Source organism: Bombyx mandarina, chromosome 02 (assembly GCF_030267445.1).
Source record: "Bombyx mandarina strain Sakado chromosome 02, ASM3026744v2".
NCBI classification, from domain to species: Eukaryota; Metazoa; Arthropoda; class Insecta; order Lepidoptera; family Bombycidae; genus Bombyx; species Bombyx mandarina.
The window spans coordinates 1812688-1832541 of NC_143209.1; the positions used below are offsets into that span (position 1 = coordinate 1812688).

The 19854-nt window shown below is 40.7% G+C and overlaps 2 protein-coding genes across 2 annotated transcripts; both read left to right on the top strand.

Annotated features, from left to right (window-relative positions):
• Positions 1–2886: 2886 nt before the first annotated feature.
• LOC114251139 (Salivary gland secretion 4) lies at positions 2887–4487 on the top strand (the record flags this gene model as incomplete). Its single annotated transcript, XM_028185318.2, has 1 exon — positions 2887–4487. A coding segment is annotated over one exon (1140 nt), but the record flags the coding sequence as incomplete, so codon positions are not given.
• A 3207-nt stretch (positions 4488–7694) lies between these two features.
• On the top strand, positions 7695–8409 carry LOC114251153 (uncharacterized). The gene has a single exon (XM_028185334.2). The coding sequence runs from the start codon at positions 7700–7702 to the stop codon at positions 8348–8350; it is 651 nt and encodes a 216-aa protein (XP_028041135.2). The 5' UTR covers positions 7695–7699; the 3' UTR covers positions 8351–8409.
• The last annotated feature ends 11445 nt before the right edge of the window (positions 8410–19854 follow it).

The following is a 19854-nucleotide window of genomic DNA, read 5'->3' on the forward strand; positions in this document are numbered from 1 at the left end:
ATAAAATATTTGTCTCATCTTCTTTCTTCTTAAGTACTTTCTCGAAATTTTCATGACAAATACGCCCTAAAAAAAAAAAAATTTTCGCAATGAACAAATCAAACATCACATAGTTGTCAATGCTATTGGATAGGTTCGATTATATTATATCAAAGTTGATTTTATGTTTTAAATCCAAATAGGGTTTTACAGGCGTGTCCCTTATTCATAGTTCATACATAGCCATCTATTCGGAAAGCAATTTTATCATTCGGATGTAATAACATTAAATAGTATTTTTCTACGAATGTACATTATAAAGATTTTTAAAGATATTTTAAATCTGTATTAATAATTTATTAGGACTTTTTTCATACCTATGCTGATAGCCTTGAGAGGCTATTTGATTTTCAGCTTCTCCTTGACGTGTAGGTGAGCTCACGGGGCTCAAACCGGGAGTGTTGCTAACACTGGCCCTAACAAGAGTAGTGCTTCGCAGAATCTACCACCGGATTGGAAACGCGACCCACTGAGAAGATCCGGCGAGAAACTCCCACTGAGTTTCTGCTGAGCTGGCATTAAGACTAGAAGTAGGAGAAAGGTCTGCAGTATTTATTAAACAGATTACAGACATTTCGCGGGTTTTTAATATTTTAACTATTATTGATTTTCCTTTTTTTATTTGGTTTCCTATAAAAGTGTGTTTTTTAAACCTTATACATACCTTAATATGGTGTAAAAATAGAACATCAACACGTCAATAATAAGCTATTAATTTGTACAGCGGTTGAATTAGGCTTTGTTAATATTGTGGAAGAGTTGTTAAAATTGGGAGGTAATTCCGACAAAAAATCGCTAATCCTGATTATCCTGATTATCCTACTAATTCTGCTATCGTGCCTATCGTGCTCTAAGGAACTGTTCGAGATGATACCGACGTCTCATTTTTACCATCGCACCGCCCGCCACCGGAGTAGAGTTCATCCATACTACCTGGAGCCACTGCGGTCATCCACAGTGCGTTTCCAGAGGTCTTTTTTGCCACGTACCATCCGGCTATGGAATGAGCTCCCCTCCACGGTGTTTCTCAAGCGCTATGACATGTCCTTCTTCAAACGAGGCTTGTGGAGAGTATTAAGCGGTAGGCAGCGGCTTGGCTCTGCCCCTGGCATTGCTGAAGTCCATGGGCGACGGTAACCACTCACCATCAGGTGGGCCGTATGCTCGTCTGTCAACAAGGGCAACAAAAAAAAAGTAATTGAATTATCATCGGTCCTTGATAAGAATGCCAAGTGTCGGGTTGATCCGACATTTTCAAAGGAATCAAAATGATTTTCAGTTTTTTATTTTTTTTTATTGCTTACGATTGATGGACGAGCTCACAGTCCGCCTAATATTAAGTGGTTACTGCAGCCCATAGACATCTACAACGTAAATACGCCACCCACCTTGAGATATAAGTTCTAAGGTGTCAGTATAGGTACAACGGCTGCCCCACCCTTAAAACCGAAACGCATTACTGCTTCACGGCAGAAATAGGCGGGGCGGTGGTAGGTACTTACCCGTGCGGACTCACAAGAGGTCCTACCACCAGTAATTACGCAAATTATAATTTTGCGGGGTTGATTTTTATTACACGATGTTATTCCTTCACCGTGGAAGTCAATTGTGAACAATTGTTAAGTACGTATTTCATTAGAAAAATTTGTACCCGCCTGTGGGATTCGAACATCGGTGCATCGCTAGATCCGAATGCACCGGACGTCTTATCCTTTAGGCCACGACGGCTTCAAGTTTCCGTTAAATACATACATACTAACATACATACGTATGAAGTTAATAAAAGCGTGTTAAAAAGAATCATTAGTGTCCACTTTAAAACTCTGCTTGCATAATTAGATTTTTATTATTTATCATATTTTTAATATGAGAAATATTATAATTGATTACCAACACAGATAAGTTTTACGCAAATTATCGACAATCGGAATGCAATTTTTTGTTTGAAAATCATTATTTTATCGTGACTTTAATTGTTTCATAACTTTATTACCTTTTAAGTATATAAAGTTGAATTTTTATATCACTACGTATATTATTAATTCGATATTGTTTTTTGTAAGAACGATGGAGCGTATTGTTCCTTTAATATTTCTCACTTTGTTTTGTGTGTGTGTAAGTACTGACACTATTTATAAAAATAACTATTAGGTTATAATATATCTGATGGTCGCAACCGACTATATTTAAAAACAAAACCGTTTTCTGTTCAAATATTTATATTCAACTAGCTGAGCCGGCAGACTTTGTGGTGCCTCAATCTAAAAAAAAACACCTAAACTTTTGTATAAAATAAACTTAAAACAAACAAAAGGAATCTGTTTTTTTTTTTTTAATTCCGAGTATTTTCATATTTATATACATTTTAAACCTTCTCTGGACTTCCACAAATAATTCAAGACCAAAATTAGCCAAATCGGTCCAGCCGTTCTCGAGTTTTAGCGAGACTAACGAACAGCAATTCATTTTTATATTATACAGATTGCAATGTATTAATTTAACCTCTCTTAATTATCTTAACTTATGTACTTTTTATTCAACAACTTCTTACCGCGATTTTCAACTATTGGACGAAAACGTAGTAAGAATATGTACGTCAAATATATATATATTTATATAGCTTAGGTGGGTGGACGAGCTCACAGCCCACTTGGTGTTAAGTGGTTACCGGAGCCCACTGACATATACACGGTAAATGCCGCCACCCACCTTGAGATATGAGTTCTAAGTCTCAGTATAGTTACAACGGCTGCCCCACCCTTCAAACCGAAACGCATTACTGCTTCACGGCAAAAATAAGCAGGGTGGTGGTGGAAAATATTATACCATCAAAACTAATATTGACACGTTTTTCAGGCGGATTCACAAGTGATCTCATCGTTTAAAACAACAAAAACAAACAAATTCAGATTGCCGCTATGCGGCTGTCAAAAACAACTAGAAATGCCAAATTATGGATCCGGGCCGCCACTTAATTCGAACTTCAATTATGGCTGTATAGATGCTTGCGGGTGCCAAGTCCCATACTTAAACATTCTAGATTTACCTTTTCTAGCATCATTTGCCAGTTCTATACCTATCGAGGCTTATAGTTATTTATTGCCAGAAATCGGTGACTTCGTTCGCGCTCCAATACCTCGAGTTCCATCACCGGTCGCTGATGTACCGAATTGCGCATGCCAAATGCCGAACTGCGGATGCCATATTGCCGATTGTGGATGCCAACGAAACAAATTCGGTGGCCCGGTTCCGAATTATAGATATCCGCTGAATAAATGTGAATGCAGGATTCCGGAATGCGCATGCCAAGGTTTTGGTTACGGATGCCCGAATTGCGCTCGGCCATTGACAGAATGCAGATGCCAAAATTTGAACTATGGATGTCAAGCAGGAGCTTGTAACTGCCAGAATAGCCCATGCACTTGTCAAATTAGCCCATGCACTTGCCAAAGTAGTCCATGCACTTGCCAAAGTAGCCCATGCACCTGCCAAAGTAATCCGTGCTCCTGCCAAAGTAGCCCATGCACCTGCCAAAGTAACCCATGTACTTGCCAACGTAATCAATGTACTTGCGAGAGTGACCTCTGTATTTGCAAGGCCCTGCAAATGCCAAACATCTTTGATTTCTTGACTTCAATAGAAATGCCTCAAAGTACTTACAGTCCTCCCTACGACTTTACTTCTTACTACGGATTATCCGTGCCAAACTATAACTACCAGCCAAACTGCGCCTTTGGCCCGATTCAATTACTACCAAACCCATACGACAGTCCGCCTTTTGATATGTTTGGATACAACTACGATCTACCTGCTTGCTCGTGTGGATGCCATTTGGAAATTCCAATAAGTGGATTGGAGCTACCGAAGTGTGCTTGTCAGTTACCGAACTGCTGTTGCCGAGACGGGATATGTAACTGCGGGATGGACTGCGGCTGCGGGCGTGGGAAATATCTACGTCAGATCACATTGCAACCGCCATTCTTGTGAATCATTATCTATAATAATATATCAATACGTGAAGCACATTGCAACCGCCATTCTTGTGAATCATTATCTATATATTAATAGGTACGTGAAGCAAAAACTTTGTATCCCTTTTTACGAAAATTGCGCGGACGGAGGAGTATGAAATTTCCCACACTTATAGAGAATATAGAGGAGGTGTGCAGAATGTGAATATTTTAATTAAGCACAAAAAATATAATAAATCAATAAATAAAACATTACACACACTACCATGTATTTGACACACACGCGTGCACACTATTTGTTTATTGTCAAATTTTTCTTAGTCTGTGGTCAAATTGAGATTAGATTTAATATTGTTTGTCTTTATTAATATTTGTCTAAAGTGTAGTCTTGGCGAAATCTGTGATTCTAAAAGTATAATAGTCTCTGAAAATAGAATCATAATAATGTCCAAACTTATAATTTCAATTTTTTATAGTCGAATTTCGACTACTGCTGGACCACTAGTTAAAGATAATAATTGCGCAAATATCAGAGATATAATGTATGACGTGCGCGATTTTCAACTTCATGTTATTCGTCAAAAGTTCCAATTTGATTTGTTTGTTCTATTGGTAAACTCAAATTGAATTTATTTTGTAAGCTCTAATAAAATATATTTTTATAATCTTAATTTTTTATTCATAAACCAGTCCGTCGATACTCCAACGATGATATAAATTTTTTTCTCACTTTGTTGAGTGAATTTTTCTGTTCGACAAGTTAACTTTTAGAAATAAAGAAATAATATTGGATAACCAATGAATTCCCGCCAAATCTCACTATATAACACTAAGCATATCATTTTTCTTAGATTATCATTTGTTTTTGCAAATACGTATGAACTAATTTACCTGCAATTTCATCTAGAAACAAATATAATATGTTCAGTGAATTTACAATTTCGATATATTTATGATTGAGATGAGATATAAGTCCTAAGGTCTCAGTATAGTTGCAACGGCTGCCCCACTCTTCAAACCGAAACGCATTACTGCTTCACGGCAGAAATAGGCAGGGCGGTTGTACCTACCCGCGCGGACTCTCAAGAGGTCCTACCACCGGTAAAATTCAAATTAAATAGGGTATGGTTGCACGAAAGAACTAATAGAATACATTTGTTTATAGTTATATACCGTTCACTTATTGTATTAGTGGTAATTATTCCTGAAAAGTTAATAACTTAATTCAATCGAATAAAAGACGCGTGAATATATAAAATTAGAAAAAAACAGTCCTATTGTTATCTATATACATAATAATAGCATAACAAAGAAGGATTTAATGAGAAATTTAACCTCATGAAACACACTGGACTGAAAAAACTGAGACCTTAGAACTCATGTCTCGAGGTGGGTGGCGGTATTTATGTTGTAAATGTCTATGGGCTTAGGTAACCGCTTAATATCAGGTGCGCCGTGAACTCGATCGCCCATCTAAGCAATAAAAAAACACTACTGAAATGTACCAATACTGTAGTGCGTTCATAGGGACCGCAAAATAAAATATATTTAAAATGGCGGTCCTGTAGCCAAATGCCTCCAATGCCAAATTTTATTCCACTCCTCTTTTAAAACACAGTTTCAATGCAAGTATATCTTTTACGATAATTTATTTTACCTCTAAATAGTTTAGTAGCTGCTCCCAAATCATTGCGCCAGACTTCAAATTCAATTAACGCCATTTTGTTAACTCATTCATTGAACAATAAAACTTTTCTTGTAACTGTGTGCTTAGCGCGAGCTTTTAACGGTCTCCATAGCGTAAAAGTTAACTCAAATTTGTATGCAGTTGGAACAGCGCCCCTAGCGGCAAACGTAGGCAATCGTTCCAATTCCATACAAATTTGAGTTAACTTTTACGCTGTCGAGAACGTTAAAAAACTCGCACTAAGCACACTGAAGTCTTTAAGGACTCCATCTATATCCGTCTACTTCCTTAAAATTTTAGCCAAAATCAACGATTTCAAGATTTATCTTAACTTCTGTATTTATTTGACGGGATAATGATAGTTACGAGAAGCTATTATGAAATGTTTCTTAACATGTTTCTTGTGAGTTATCAGTGATGATAGTAAAATAATGATGCGACAAAGATATGTAGATTTTAGATAATAATATTTCGTAATTGACATTAATATAAATGAATCGATTGAAACTACAGTCTGCATGTTATTAAAGCACTAGCTGTCGATAAGATAACAGGTATTTATTCTTCTTAATTTTAATTTATAGTTTCGGGTAAGCTTATTCAGGTTTAATAACAGATGTTTATAAAAGGTAGGAAATTGTATTGTTTATTATATATACTATTATGCTCTTATTAGCTTATGCCGCAATGATTTTATTAAAAAAAAAAGTGGGGCGTGAAGACCAAAAGACCTAACTCTTTTGAATGCTAATTCATTTCTATTTACGTCATTCGGGTCCAAAATAAATGTCAAATTTACCGGAAATGTACGCAATAGTACATAATGTGTGTTTTGTGTTCGTGATTGCATTAAAATTTTTAGAAACATTAAAAATTTGAGGTTAGGTATGCGTTTGCCTCGCTTAAAATAAAAACAAAATGTTGAACATAATGTCAAGCATTAGCTAATGAAACCACACCCCTTTGCCTATATCTTTAATTCGATTTTATGGTGTTTCTTGTTAATTTTTTTAAGTGCTTTTTGGCGGGAACGCCAGACGCGATGTTGTGTGAATTGTTTTATTTTATCAACTAGCGACCCGCCCTCGCTTCGCTTCGGAAACATTAAATTTTATTATTGATAGTTGAGTCCCGCGATGTTACCCGCGGTTATTATCGTACCGCGGGTGACGCCGCGGGGCGAAGCTAATCTAAAAAAAGTAGCCTAAGTTACTCCTTATATCATCAGCTACCTGTCAGTGAAAGTCCCGTCAGAATCGGTCCAGCCGTTCCAGAGATTAGCCGGAACAAACAGACAGACAGACATACAAAATTTGTAAAAAATGTTATTTTGTAGTATGTAGTATTTTGTAGTATTTCAATATTACAAACAGACGCTCCAATTTTATTTATATGTATAGATTTAGTGTTTCTGCAGGTTTAATCGTATAATAGCGGTGGTTTATTAACCGTTGCGCGAAAGTGGAATAACGACAAAAGCTTCTCGGGCTTATCCAAAAAGTCCATGGAAGTCGCAGTAAACAACCACCGTTTTACCGAGACTTCATTTCACCCATGTCATCACGGTTCATTTAATTTCATCCCAATTTATTACAGTCTCTATCTTTATCTACTTCATCTAATTTCACTACAAATCCAATAACAAATTTAATGCCAATAATTATAAAAATACATCAAAAGATGTATTTTTATATTATTTAAGAAAACTTACAATTGAAGATTTTTATAAGCTCGATACTGGCAACAATGGTATCTTATGAAGCCAATTGCCATACTTAAAAAAGGAGAACATATAGTTACACACTTACTGTACTGATATATACTAATATGCTTGTTTCAGTCCACTTGTAATTAATTCATTATCGGAATTGCCATTAATCCATCTTAAGATCCGGAAAAACTGTTGTATAATAACAGTAACAATAACATAAATGCATTTAACAAACCCAAAAAACCCAAAAAGGTTTCAATTAAAAACATTTCTATTTCAGACCTCCAAACAATGGGAAGAATCAGAGTCATCTTTGTTTGCGTCTCAATCATCTTATCATCACAGCAGTCGTATGCCCAATGTCCAGATACAGCTCTAGCCTCATTATTGAGACAAATTTTGACGCCATCGAAAGCACCAATGGCAATACAAGCTATTAAATCTGCCGCAGAGGATACGGGCAGAACGATGTTTGCCCCGGAAATGATTAAGTCGAGACGGGTAATTGTGCCAAGCCAGAATATGTTCGAACCCAGAGAACGAGAAATCGTCCCGTTATCCAGTATCGTGCCGGCCAACGATTGTCCCATCAGAATACTGGCAAACGAAATAGCCCGTGCGCCAATCGAAGTGCGCGTACTACCAAATGAATTTCCGTGTGATTGTCAACGAACTTTGACACGACCTCGAGTGGAATGTCAAACTCAATCAGTCATACCTTTTGAGCAATATCCCGTTAACGAGTTCTACAGAAGCGCTCCGGTCGTGAATTACATGTCACCCCAAATGTACCCCGAGAGGCAGCCAGCAGGGAACCCTTATCTGCCAATTGCATCTCCAATATCAGCGCTTTCGACAACGTCATCCAATTTTCTACCACCGCCAACACAGGCGCGGAGTCATTTTCTAAGGAAAGTGCCCATACCACCTCCTACTTTGTAGATCTTATGTTTAGATTAAATTATTGGATTTAATTACTTTGGATAGTTACGTAAATTATTTTTATGTGTTATTTAATTAAAATAAATAATTTATTTATTAATAAATTTGTACGTTTTTCTAATTGAGTATAGATAGGGGTAAGTGAATAGAAAAGAGATAAAACACATCAGGAATAGAGTCGTGGCAATCTTTTTTTTATAGTACAACTAGGTAGCGACCCGCCCTCGCTTCGCTTCTGAAACTATAATTTATTATTGATTTCTCCACTATTTAATGGATGTTATTATACATATAAACCTTCCTCTTCAATTACTCTATCTATTAAAAAAAACGCATCAAAATCCGTCCGACTTTGTTTAATACTATGTAGTGATTTACATCTAAATAATAGGTCCTTGTGCATTGGGCTATCTATGCAATTTAGGTACGACGAATATTCTTGCAAACGAGATGGAAATCTCGTGAAGATCTCGATGGCGCTCGGGCAGTTGTTAGTAAATCCCACCCCTCCCACGTGTCCTGCTCAAACTGCAAAGACCTTTGGGGCCACCGATAAGACTTCCTACAAGAAAAACATAAATCATTACTAAAAATGAGTACTTGTTATTGTATGACAAACATACCTAAATACCTTTAAATACGCTAATTGTCTATATACGAGGGCGGGATGATAAGTAACTAGCCTCTGCTATTTAAAAAGTTAAAATTCAAAAATTAAATATGTCATTTGTAAATTCGTCTCTCTGGCCACCTGTGTTCTAAATTTCAATTTGGTGGCGTGAAAATTTTATTGATTTTTTGTCATTTTAAAATATATTTCGTCAAGTGTTTTCAAAATGGATAAATTTGAACAAAGATCGGTGATAAAGTTTCTTCATATGTAGGGCATGAAGGGGAAAGATATCTATGACGAGTTAAAGAATGTTTTGGGCGAATGTGCTCCTTCTTATGCCACAGTAAAAAACTGGGTGGATTAGTTTAAACGCGGTCGTACATGCGTCCAAGATGAAGCCCACCCCGGACGTCCAAAAAGCGTCACGACACCGGAAATGGTCGTGAAAGTACATGATATGGTTTTAACAGATCGACGATTGAAGTTATCTGAAATAGCTGACACTACAGGTATTTCAAAAGACCGGGTACATCATAAAATATCCTAAGTGAGGAATTAAATATGAAAAAGTCATCGGCCCGTTGGGTGCCGCGATTGCTTACGCACGATCAAAAAAGGATTCGGGTGCAAAACTCAAAAGAATGTTTGGACCGTTTTAGAGTAATAAAGCCGATTTTTTACGTCGATTTGTAATAGCAGATGAAACATGGGTTCATTATTACACGCCAGAATCAAAAATTAAATCAAAACAGTGGACGCAATCGGGATAGTCGGCTCCAAAAAAGGCCATGGCTGTAAAGTCGGCTGGATAAGCCATGGCTTCCGTCTTTTGGGATGCAGTTGGGATCTTGATGATAGATTACCTTCCTAAAGGTCAAACAATTAACAAAGAATACTACACTAATCTTCTAAATAATCTTCATCAATGTATTCAGTAAAAACGACCAGATTTGGCGAAAAAAAAAACATTTTCCACCCTAGGGTCACACATGTCCGTGCTGGAGGCGTGGTCTCGCCGCTTGGCGGACCCGTCGGCCGGCCTCCGTACCGTCGAGGCGGTCCGTCTGGTCCTCGCGGACTGGGTGGGCCGCGACCGCGGATGCCTCACCTTCCGGCTGACGCAGATGCTGACCGGCCATGGGTGTTTTGGCCGGTACCTCTTTAAGATAGCCGGAAGGGAACCGACGGCGCAGTGCCACCACTGCGCGGACCGCGACGAGGAAGACACAGCGGAACACACGCTGGCGCGTTGCTCTGGATTCGACGAGCAACGCGCCGCCCTCGTCGCGGAGAGGACCTCTACGATGCTCGGCAGCGACGCGTCCTGGAAGGCGATGCTCGACTTCTGCGAGTCCACCATCTCGCAGAAGGAGGCGGCGGAGCGAGAGAGGAAGAGCTCTTCCCTTTCCGCACCGATCCGTCGCCGTCGAGCCGGGGGCCGGAGACGGGAATACGCCCGTACGTCCCGGCCCCTGTAGGTGGCGGCCTCCCCCCGGTGAAGGTCAAGGGGCGACCTGAGGGGGTGAGGCCGCGGCGCGCTACCAGCACTCTAGCGCGCTGCCGTGGAGTGAATAGAGCGACCGGTCGACGGTGTATCGCGTCCCGACCCGGCAGGCTGGTTCTGGTCCAGCGGGGTATTCCGGAACACCAGCGGCACCGTCTGGGCGGCCCGACGGGCTGCCGTACCGAGACGGCCGACGTTTCAGAGCCTTCGATTCGCCTCGAAGGCTCCGTCGGCTGGGCGTCCTTGGGGTGAGCCGCGCCGTCTGGTTGTAGTGTTGACCGCGGTAGCCCCCCTACCTCATCCGGGTTCTGACCTCGGAGGGGATCGGACGTCGGGTGTAAGAGTGCAGGGGAGTCGTTTAGTGGGTGGGTCCTAAAATCCTTGGGCCCGCGGTCTGCTCACAACACCATGCAGATCGTTGAGTCTCACATACCCCGCGCGCCCCTTTTGCGCGGGGACCTCGTAGGAGGTTCGGCCCTCTACCCGAAAAAAAAAAAAAAAGGGTCACACATGTGTTAAAGCTATGGCAAAAATCAACGAATTGAAGTAAGATTTGCTGCCCCACCCACCTTATTCGCCTGATATAGCGCCATCAGACTTCCACTTATTCTCTAAGCTCAAAACTTTTTTGGGCGGACAGAAATTTGCCACAAATGATGAAGTCATAGCCGCTGTAGAGGAGTATTTTACAGGCCTCGAAAGAAATTATTTTATGGAAGGCATTACTGCTTTAGAACGAAGATGGAATAAGTGCGTAGAGGTTCACGGAGACCAGGTCGAAAAATAAAATTAATATTATCACCGAAAGTTAAGTGTTTTATTATTAGGCTAGTTACTTATCATCCCGCCCTTGTATATAGACAATAAGCGCCCAGACGAAGGGCAAATTTTAATAAACCTGTTTATCACACAATGTTTGCCCGATGTGGGAATCGAACTCGCAACCCTCGATGCAACATTCCGAGGCGGTAACCACCGCACCACCGAGTCAGTCCTCTCATAAACTCCACTAGCTATTGTTACGCCGGTATGAGCAACGCCATCTATCGTCGAATAGTAGAAAAGAACGTTAAAAGATCTGCAAAATCGAGAACGCTCGAGAAGCTCAACGCCATCTATTGTCAAATAGCATATCGAAACTACTCGACTTATCAGGAAGTTTCTCGATAATTCTCGGGATGTCGTATCAACTATAAAACCGTCGCAGGGATGACACGAAGGCAGTTAGTAACCTACTCGAAGCGAAACAGCGAACGGATCACCTGAAGCGAAGCGGAAGAAGTGAATTGAGAATTTTAAAGTGCTCGTTAAGTGTTTTAAGTTAAATAGAGCCGTTGTGACTATACTTGAGACCTTAGAACTTATATTTCAAGGTGGGTGGCGCATTTACGTCGTAGATGTCTATGGGCTCTAGTAACCACTTAACACCAGGTGGGCTGTGAGCACGACCACCCATCAAAGCAAAAAAAAAAAAAACTTGTGCTCCGGTAAAATTTTTATTTATCCCGAACCCCAGCGCGAAATACTATTGCACAATCGAAGCTACCGCCCGCAGTGCAACACGCAAATGCCAATTTACGCAATAGAATTAACGATTTCCATTAAAATAAGTCTTTTCAAAATCAGGCAACGACAGATTTGATAGCGCCTCGATAAAGATTTACGCAAGCACCCGATTGAAATATATGTTAGTTGCACAAAATTAAGTGAATATAAATTGTGTGTGCTTAATGGACGTTACTACTGTTATATATATGCACTGTGACACTATTGTGGATAATACCGTTGTTCAAGTTCAGATTAATATAGCTTAAATAAAAAAAAAAAACCTTCGTGTCCGTCGTAATAATATATAGAAAAATGTTTATCGAATTATTATTTGGATGCACAATCGTTTTGACTGTAAGTTGTTATTATTGCACTTTTTAATTGAAGCTTCAGCTTTTGAATTAGCTTCAGTTAACTCATCAACTCATTTGGAGTCATCGTGGTATTTAATAATGGAAAATTAGTCGTCGTGGCCTAAAGGATAAGACGTCCGGTGCATACGTGCTGAGCGATGCACCGGTGTTCGAATCTCAGGCGGGTATCAATTTTTTTAATGAAATACGTACTTAACAAATGTTCACGATTGACTTCGACGGTGTAGGAATAACATCGTGCAATAAGAATCAAACCCGCAAAATTATAATTTGCGTAATTACTGGTGACAGGACCTCTTGTGAGTCCGCGCGGGTAGGTACCACCACCCCGCCTATTTCTGCCGTGAAGCAGTAATGCGTCGGTTTGAAGGGTGGGGCAGCCGTTGTAACTATACTTGAGACTTTAGAACTTATATCTCAAGGTGGGCGGCGCATTTACGTTGTAGATGTCTATGGGCTCCAGTAACCGCTTAACACCAGGTGAACTGTGAGCTCGTCCACCCATCTATGCAATAAAAAAAAAATAAAAAAAAATATTTGTTACCAATTTCTTGCATAGATCAGTGAATGAGCTAAAAATTACGATAATTCATATTGCGGGTTCGATTTTCGTTACACCACGTTATATCGTCATCTTGGAAGTAATTCGTGGGCGCGAGTCGACTAAGTACGTATTTCATTAGAAAAATTGGACTTGCCACCGGGATTCGAACGCTGAGACAGTCGCATTGCTTAATACGAGTACATTGGGCGTCTTATTAATTAGGCCACGGTGACTTCAATTAGTTGTGTCTGTATAATGGGGCTTATTAGAAGGCACAAAGTCATCCGAAGAGCAATGGAGAGGATTATATTTGGAGTTTAGCTACGAGAAAGGAATTAGGAATGAGAAAATACGCAGAAAAACTGTGATAAGCGACATAGCCCGAAGGATACGAGGTTGAAATGGCAGTAGGCGGGGCGCATTGCTTGTATAACAGACGGGTTCTGGGGCCAAAATGTTCGGTTGTGGCGATCGAGTACCTGAAGGTGTCGGTAAGGCTCGTATGAGGAGGACGAAAGACCTGCTAAAGGTCCGGGCTTCGCTGGATGCAGGCAGTATCGGTCATTGTGGCAAGCCTTGGAGAAGGCCTTTGTCCAACAGCAATATCTGTTGACTGATGATGGTACCTCATTTAGCCTTCCAGTAGTCTTGGCTTAATTACCCTAATTACGGGTTGTGGGGCCTCTTGTGTATTCGCATGGATACATACCACCACCCTGTCTATTTCTGCCGTTCCAGTTTGAAGGGTATGGCCGAAGGGTTGTGCTTTAAAAATTGATATTTAGAACTCATCCACCAGTCACGTACCATCCGGCTATGGAATGAGCTCCCCTTCACGGTGTTTCTCGAGCGCTATGACATGTCCTTCTTCAAACGAGGCTTGTGGAGAGTATTAAAGGGTAGATAGCGGCTTGGCTCTGCCCCTGGCATTGCTCGAGTCCATGGGCGACGGCAACCACTTACCATCAGGTGGGCCGTATTCTCGTCTGCCTACAAGGGCAACAAAAAAAAAACTCATCTATCAAGTTAGGTGAGGGCTTTTACGTGGTTGATTTCTATGGGCCGGTGAGCCGTGTGCTCGTCTACCCATCTTAGCAATAGAAAACTAAAGACGGGTGAACGAATTTACGATCCAATTGGGGTTGGGTTGTGAGTTCACAATGTTAGGTAGTACCCTTTTCTCACCCGATGTAATCATGTGTAATCACAATCCAATTCAGTCTTTGACCTGATTTTTCAAGGTGAATGGTGGTATTCAGATTCTGATATGCAAGGGCCTCGTCAATAAACAGCGAGGAATTAAAAAAAAAATATTCTCTGATTCCAGGTAAACAGTCAAGTTTATTTACAGCAGCCATTGCGTCCGAACACGCCGCTGATGCCAACCGGCGCTACTTTCACCGGGCTATTCTGTACGAACTCCCTACCGTTACCAGCACCGATCCACTATGAGACACCGCGACCATGCCACAGACCGATCACGAATCGTGTGCCGTTTCTAACGAATTCCTTGTCTATGGCAGCACCATATCCATTTGAAATCATCTCTAAGTGCTGCGAGACACCAGCCATCCTGCCAGTCACGCCACCGGTTTGCCCGAGGTGTGTACCGTTGCCGGTACAGTTTCCCTGCGAATCAAAGCCACCATGCTGCCCACCAAAAGCCCCCAGCATTCTTCCCCCACTGATCCCCTACGAATACCCATTAATAACAGCGCTACCAGAACTACATCAGTTAGGTGGTTTAAGTCCCACGGTAACGCCGTGCGGAGCGATAACCGAAGTGTCTTTACCGGATACTATGCCAAGTTACTTGCCGAATCCGTTTTTGCCAATCGCGTCGCCCGTCTCGGCGCTGGCTCCCCTGTTTTCTCCCCTCCTACCCCCTGCATTACCATGCAACTGCGGTTGCAATTATTTGAAAAAAATACCTATTCCTCCCCCTTGTATTTAAGTTTTAATGTTAAATAGATGCTCATAGGCTGATGGTTTGGTGCCGAGGATTGGGGGAAGCCTATGTCCAGCTGTGCACGTCTGTGGGCTGAATAAAGAGTAGAGGTAAGAAAGACCCTTAATGCGCCCGAACCAGGGGTGGGTTTGAAGAAAGTATTTACTGATATAGGCTCTATGAATACTTGTAACTTCTATGACATTTGTTATCCACTCGACTCAATTCGGTCAGTGAATCAATTCGTCTATAAACACAATAAAAATTGTTTAAAATCAAAATTGGCCCGGTATCCGGTTGTTAAGAATGAAAGCGCCATTTCAATTGTTTCCGCTGTTATTTATTGACCAATAAATAGTTCTTGTTAATATTTTCGTTTCATTCTCAGTTTCCCTTTACTAGTGTAGGACTCAGGTTCCAAAGCCAGTAAATAAATATACAGATTGCAATAGTTCACTTAATATTGCTTCATTTGTAACTCCACTTGTACAATCTTTAGATATCTGCTCACTACTGAATACACTGCTTTCTTTTTTTTTAAGGGATTTTATGACCTGGTAACGAGATCTTTAAGTCATGTCTTATTTTAATTTATATTCATATTTTTATGAAAAATGATATTATGAAGTGAAATGATATGAAGATGATTAATTTGAGACATTAATCAACTGGGATGAAATTAAATGAAATGAAATGAGATGAAATATAATCGATTTTTTGAGTGGACTTTTTGGAGGATCCCGAGAAGTTACGTCCAGCGGCTTTGTTTCATTTTCCCACATTTGTACACTTTCACAGATTTTAAACAGTTAATAAACCACCATTATTACATTTAAACCCGAAGAAATACTAAATAGACAAAATAAAACAAATCACACAGCTTCACTCCTCGCGTTCCCGCCAAAAAGTCCACTGCTTTCTGTTGCGTTTTTTCAGTCTACCGCCTTTTTTATTATGTCACTTCCCCACTACTGCCATTGCTCCCACCAACGGTGTTGCTATTTGGCAATCCGATAATTGCCTTAATTTTAACATGATACATTTTATTATAATTTTTTAAATTATTTTACAATAAACCTTACACTAGTTTTTTTTTTTTTTATTGCTTAGATGGTTGGACGAGCTCTCAGCCCACCTGGTGTTAAGTGGTTACTGGAGCCCATAGACACCTACAACGTAAATGCGCCACCCACCTTGAGATATAAGTTCTAAGGTCTCATGTATAGTTACAGCGGCTGACCCACCCTTCAAACCGAAACGCATTACTGCTTCACGGCAGAAATAAGCAGGGCGGTGGTACCTACCCGTCCGGACTCACAAGAGGTCCTACCACCAGTAACCAGTTTGACGTGATAAAGTCTTATAAATCGATAAGCACCGGCTGCACGCACGAAAAAGTGTCACGTTCCGCTCGAGCCTGATCGTGCAAGCGAGAGCGCGGAACAAGCGACAGAGAGGCACGATCGGCCCAAGCGTTGGCTTGTGACACATTTATTTCTCTTCTCTTGTGACGTCAGAACTAGCAGTTTAAATAGTTCTACTACTGACATTATCACGATAAGCTATTTGTATCCACATACAGAGTGTGCTTTTAAGTCACAACTGTGTGTATACAGAGAGTATTTTTCGTGACACATTTATTATTATTATTATATTTTTTATTGTTTAGATGGGTGGAGGAGCTCACAGCCCGCCTGGTGCTAAGTGGTTACTGGAGCCCATAGACATCTACAATGTAAATGCGCCACCCACCTTGAGATATAAGTTTTTAAGGTCTCAGTATAGTTACAACGGCTACCCCACCCTTCAAACCGAAACGCATTACTTACTGCTTCACGGCAGAAATAGGCGGGGTGGTGGTGCCTACCCGTGCGGACTCACAAGAGGTCCTACCACCAGTGATTAAATAGGCTGACGATTTGCTGGTGGTAAGGCATACCATGTGTCCAAAGAGGTATGTTTTTTTTTATGCTTAGATGGGTGGACGAGCTCAAAGCCCACCTGGTGTTAAATGGTTACTGGAGCCTTAGACATTTATAACTTAAATGCTAAACGCATTACTGCTTCACGGCAGAAATAGGCAGGGTGGTGGTACCTACCCGTGCGGACTCACAAGAGGTCCTACCGCCAGTAAAACCGTATTTTTTACGATTAACACGACAAAACCGATTCTAAGTATTCGATATTCAAAAAATACAAAAAATTATCAATATTTATTATTAATTCATTACAAAATCCGATAATTTTTAAAAAGAAACAAAGACTTTAACTATGGCGTTTAAAGTTTAACGTTCTCGATAGCGTAAAAGTTAACTTAAATTCGTATGGAGTTAGAACAGCGCCCCTAGCGGCAAACGTAAGATCGCGGTTCTAAGACGAGAAAAGCTCCGTGCTGAAATTGCGCATATCACCCATTGTGTATAGCCGGAATTTTTCAGCCGGTGACTATAGTCACCTATGGCGTATCCTTTGTCGTATCACTCTTGTCAGAGCGGTCGTGATCGTCATTCAGTATCATCGCTTTGGGCAGATGTTATGCGCCTCACGAACAATCACCAATACCGGTTTGTGGTGAGTCTGGTACACTCATGCAAACAACTGCCACTGCCGACTTGACTTGGTCGGCAACCTTACGCGCGGTCTAGTGCCTTCTACTTTTCCCTGAGCGACAAGGCGCTCTATGGAGTAATTTCCTAGTCGGGAGACATGTCCGAAAATGATAGTATGCGCCCATGCACGAGTGCCCAAAGACGCTGCTTAATGCCGAGTTCTTGAAGAATGGAGATATTGGTGCGAAGCTCGACCAAATCAAATCAAATCAAATTTTTTTTTTTTATTCAACATATATGAAAGTACATACTTGTTGAACGTCAAAAAGAACTACCGCCAATTCACAAAAACTAGCCTCCGTCCTGAGAAGAACTGGCAAGAAACTCAGCGGGAATGCCTTTTTTTTTAATTATTAGAATTTTTTTAAATATTAGTTTTTTTTTAAATATTCGTTTTTACAAGAAGTTTTTATTTATTTATTGTTTAGAGAGGTGGACGAGCTCACAGCCCACTTGGTGTTAAGTGGTTACTGGAGCCCATAGACATCTACAACGTAAATGCGCCACACACCTTGAGATATAAGTTCTAAGGTCTCAGTATAATTACAACGGCTGCCCCACCCTTCAAACCGAAACGCATTACTGCTTCACGGCAGAAATAGGCGGGGCGGTGGTACCTATCCGTGGGGACTCACAAGAGATCCTACCACCAGTAATTACGCAAATTATAATTTTGCGGGTTTGATTTTTATTACACGATGTTATTCCTTCACCGTGGAAGTCAATCGTGAACAATTGTTAAGTACGTATTTCATTAGGAAAATTGGTACCCGCCTGCGGGACTCGAACATCGTTGCATCGCTATATACGAATGCACGGGACGTCTTATCCTTTAGCCCACGATGACTTTATAAGTCCATTTAATTCAATTTAAAAATTAAAAGACTTACCTGGGCTACGAGAGCGATGGCGCAGACGAAAAGAATGAGTTTAGCGGCCATATTGTTTCACTGAGTGACTTCAGAATGAGTTGACTCTGAACTTCATCAGCTTTGACACCAAGCAGTTTCCCTGAAAATCCGCATGGTTCATAATAATATCTAAATAGCATATAGACGTGACTTTGGAGATATTCTGCAGTTATCGTCCTTCGGGCGATCTAATAAGGAAACAATTACGAACACCTGTTTGATTAAAAACCAAACTATCATTGTTTCTCTACTGTTTTTATTTATTTATTGTTTAGAGGGGTGGACGAGCTCACAGCCCACCTGGTGTTAAGTGGTTACTGGAGCCCATAGACATCTACAACGTAAATGCACCACCCACCTTGAGATATAAGGTCGTAAGGTCTCAAGTATAGTTACAACGGCTGCCACACCCTTCAAACCGAAACGCATTTACTTTACTGTACTGTTATTACTGTTATTACTGCTTTACGGCAGAAATAGGCAGGGTGGTGGTACCTACCCGCGCGGACTCTCAAGAGGTCCTACCTCCAGGATTTTTTTTTATAACGTAACAATTATTGCAATATTGAAATGCCCGGAGCGAGCAACTCATTCCCACTTTGTGCAATCTTCTAGATAATCATTGACTTTTAAGCTTTATTGCACAAATGTTCTTAAATAGTGTTCTTAAGCCTATGCAATAGAATAGATCCATGAAATACCAAGCATTCGTCTCCAGCCCCACATCTGCCGCTTTTCTCGACCTGCCGCAAAGTCCGCGTCTCCGCAGCGTATTTTATTGCCCTTGTAGGCAGACGAGCATACGGCCCACCTGATGGTGAGTGGTTAACGTCGCCCATGGACTTCAGCAATGCCAGGGGCAGTGCCAAGCCGCTGCCTACCGTATAAGAATATGGTGTATAGCTGGCGTTTTTCAACCGGTGACTATAGTCACCTATCAAATAGTATGCTCAGTGCGAGTTTTTTAACGTTCTCGATAGCGTAAAAGTTAACTGAAATTTGTATGCAGTTGGAACAGCGTCCCTAGCGACAAATGTAAGCAAACACACAGGGGGCATTTTGTGGCGGATGACTTAAGTCCCCGATAGCAGCAAATGGATTATTTTTAAGCTATTGCATAGCTTCTATCACGGGCCTTGAGCGCGGCGACTGAATCAAGAAATTCCGTAACGAAAATAACCTGACACGCCCACTACGCCTACCATTCAACACATTCACACGTTGCGCTGGTGTAGTGTTTGTGAATAAGCGCGCGGCGTGACTCGCACTGCATAAGCATCATGAGAAGTCTGTCCATCTCTCTCTCACGCGGTCTAGCTTATGAGTGTGAAGGGAACAGTTAATGTTTTGCTTTTGGTAATGTTTATAAATATAGCGTAGTCTATTATTTTTATTACTGTTTTAAAATTAAATTATTATTGTCTAATTGTAATTGCATAAGTTGATAAAAAAT

Excerpts from the sequence above, each read along its gene's own strand:
- LOC114251153 (XM_028185334.2), top strand. The coding sequence starts at position 7,700 with ATGGGAAGAATCAGAGTCATCTTTGTTTGCGTCTCAATCATCTTATCA.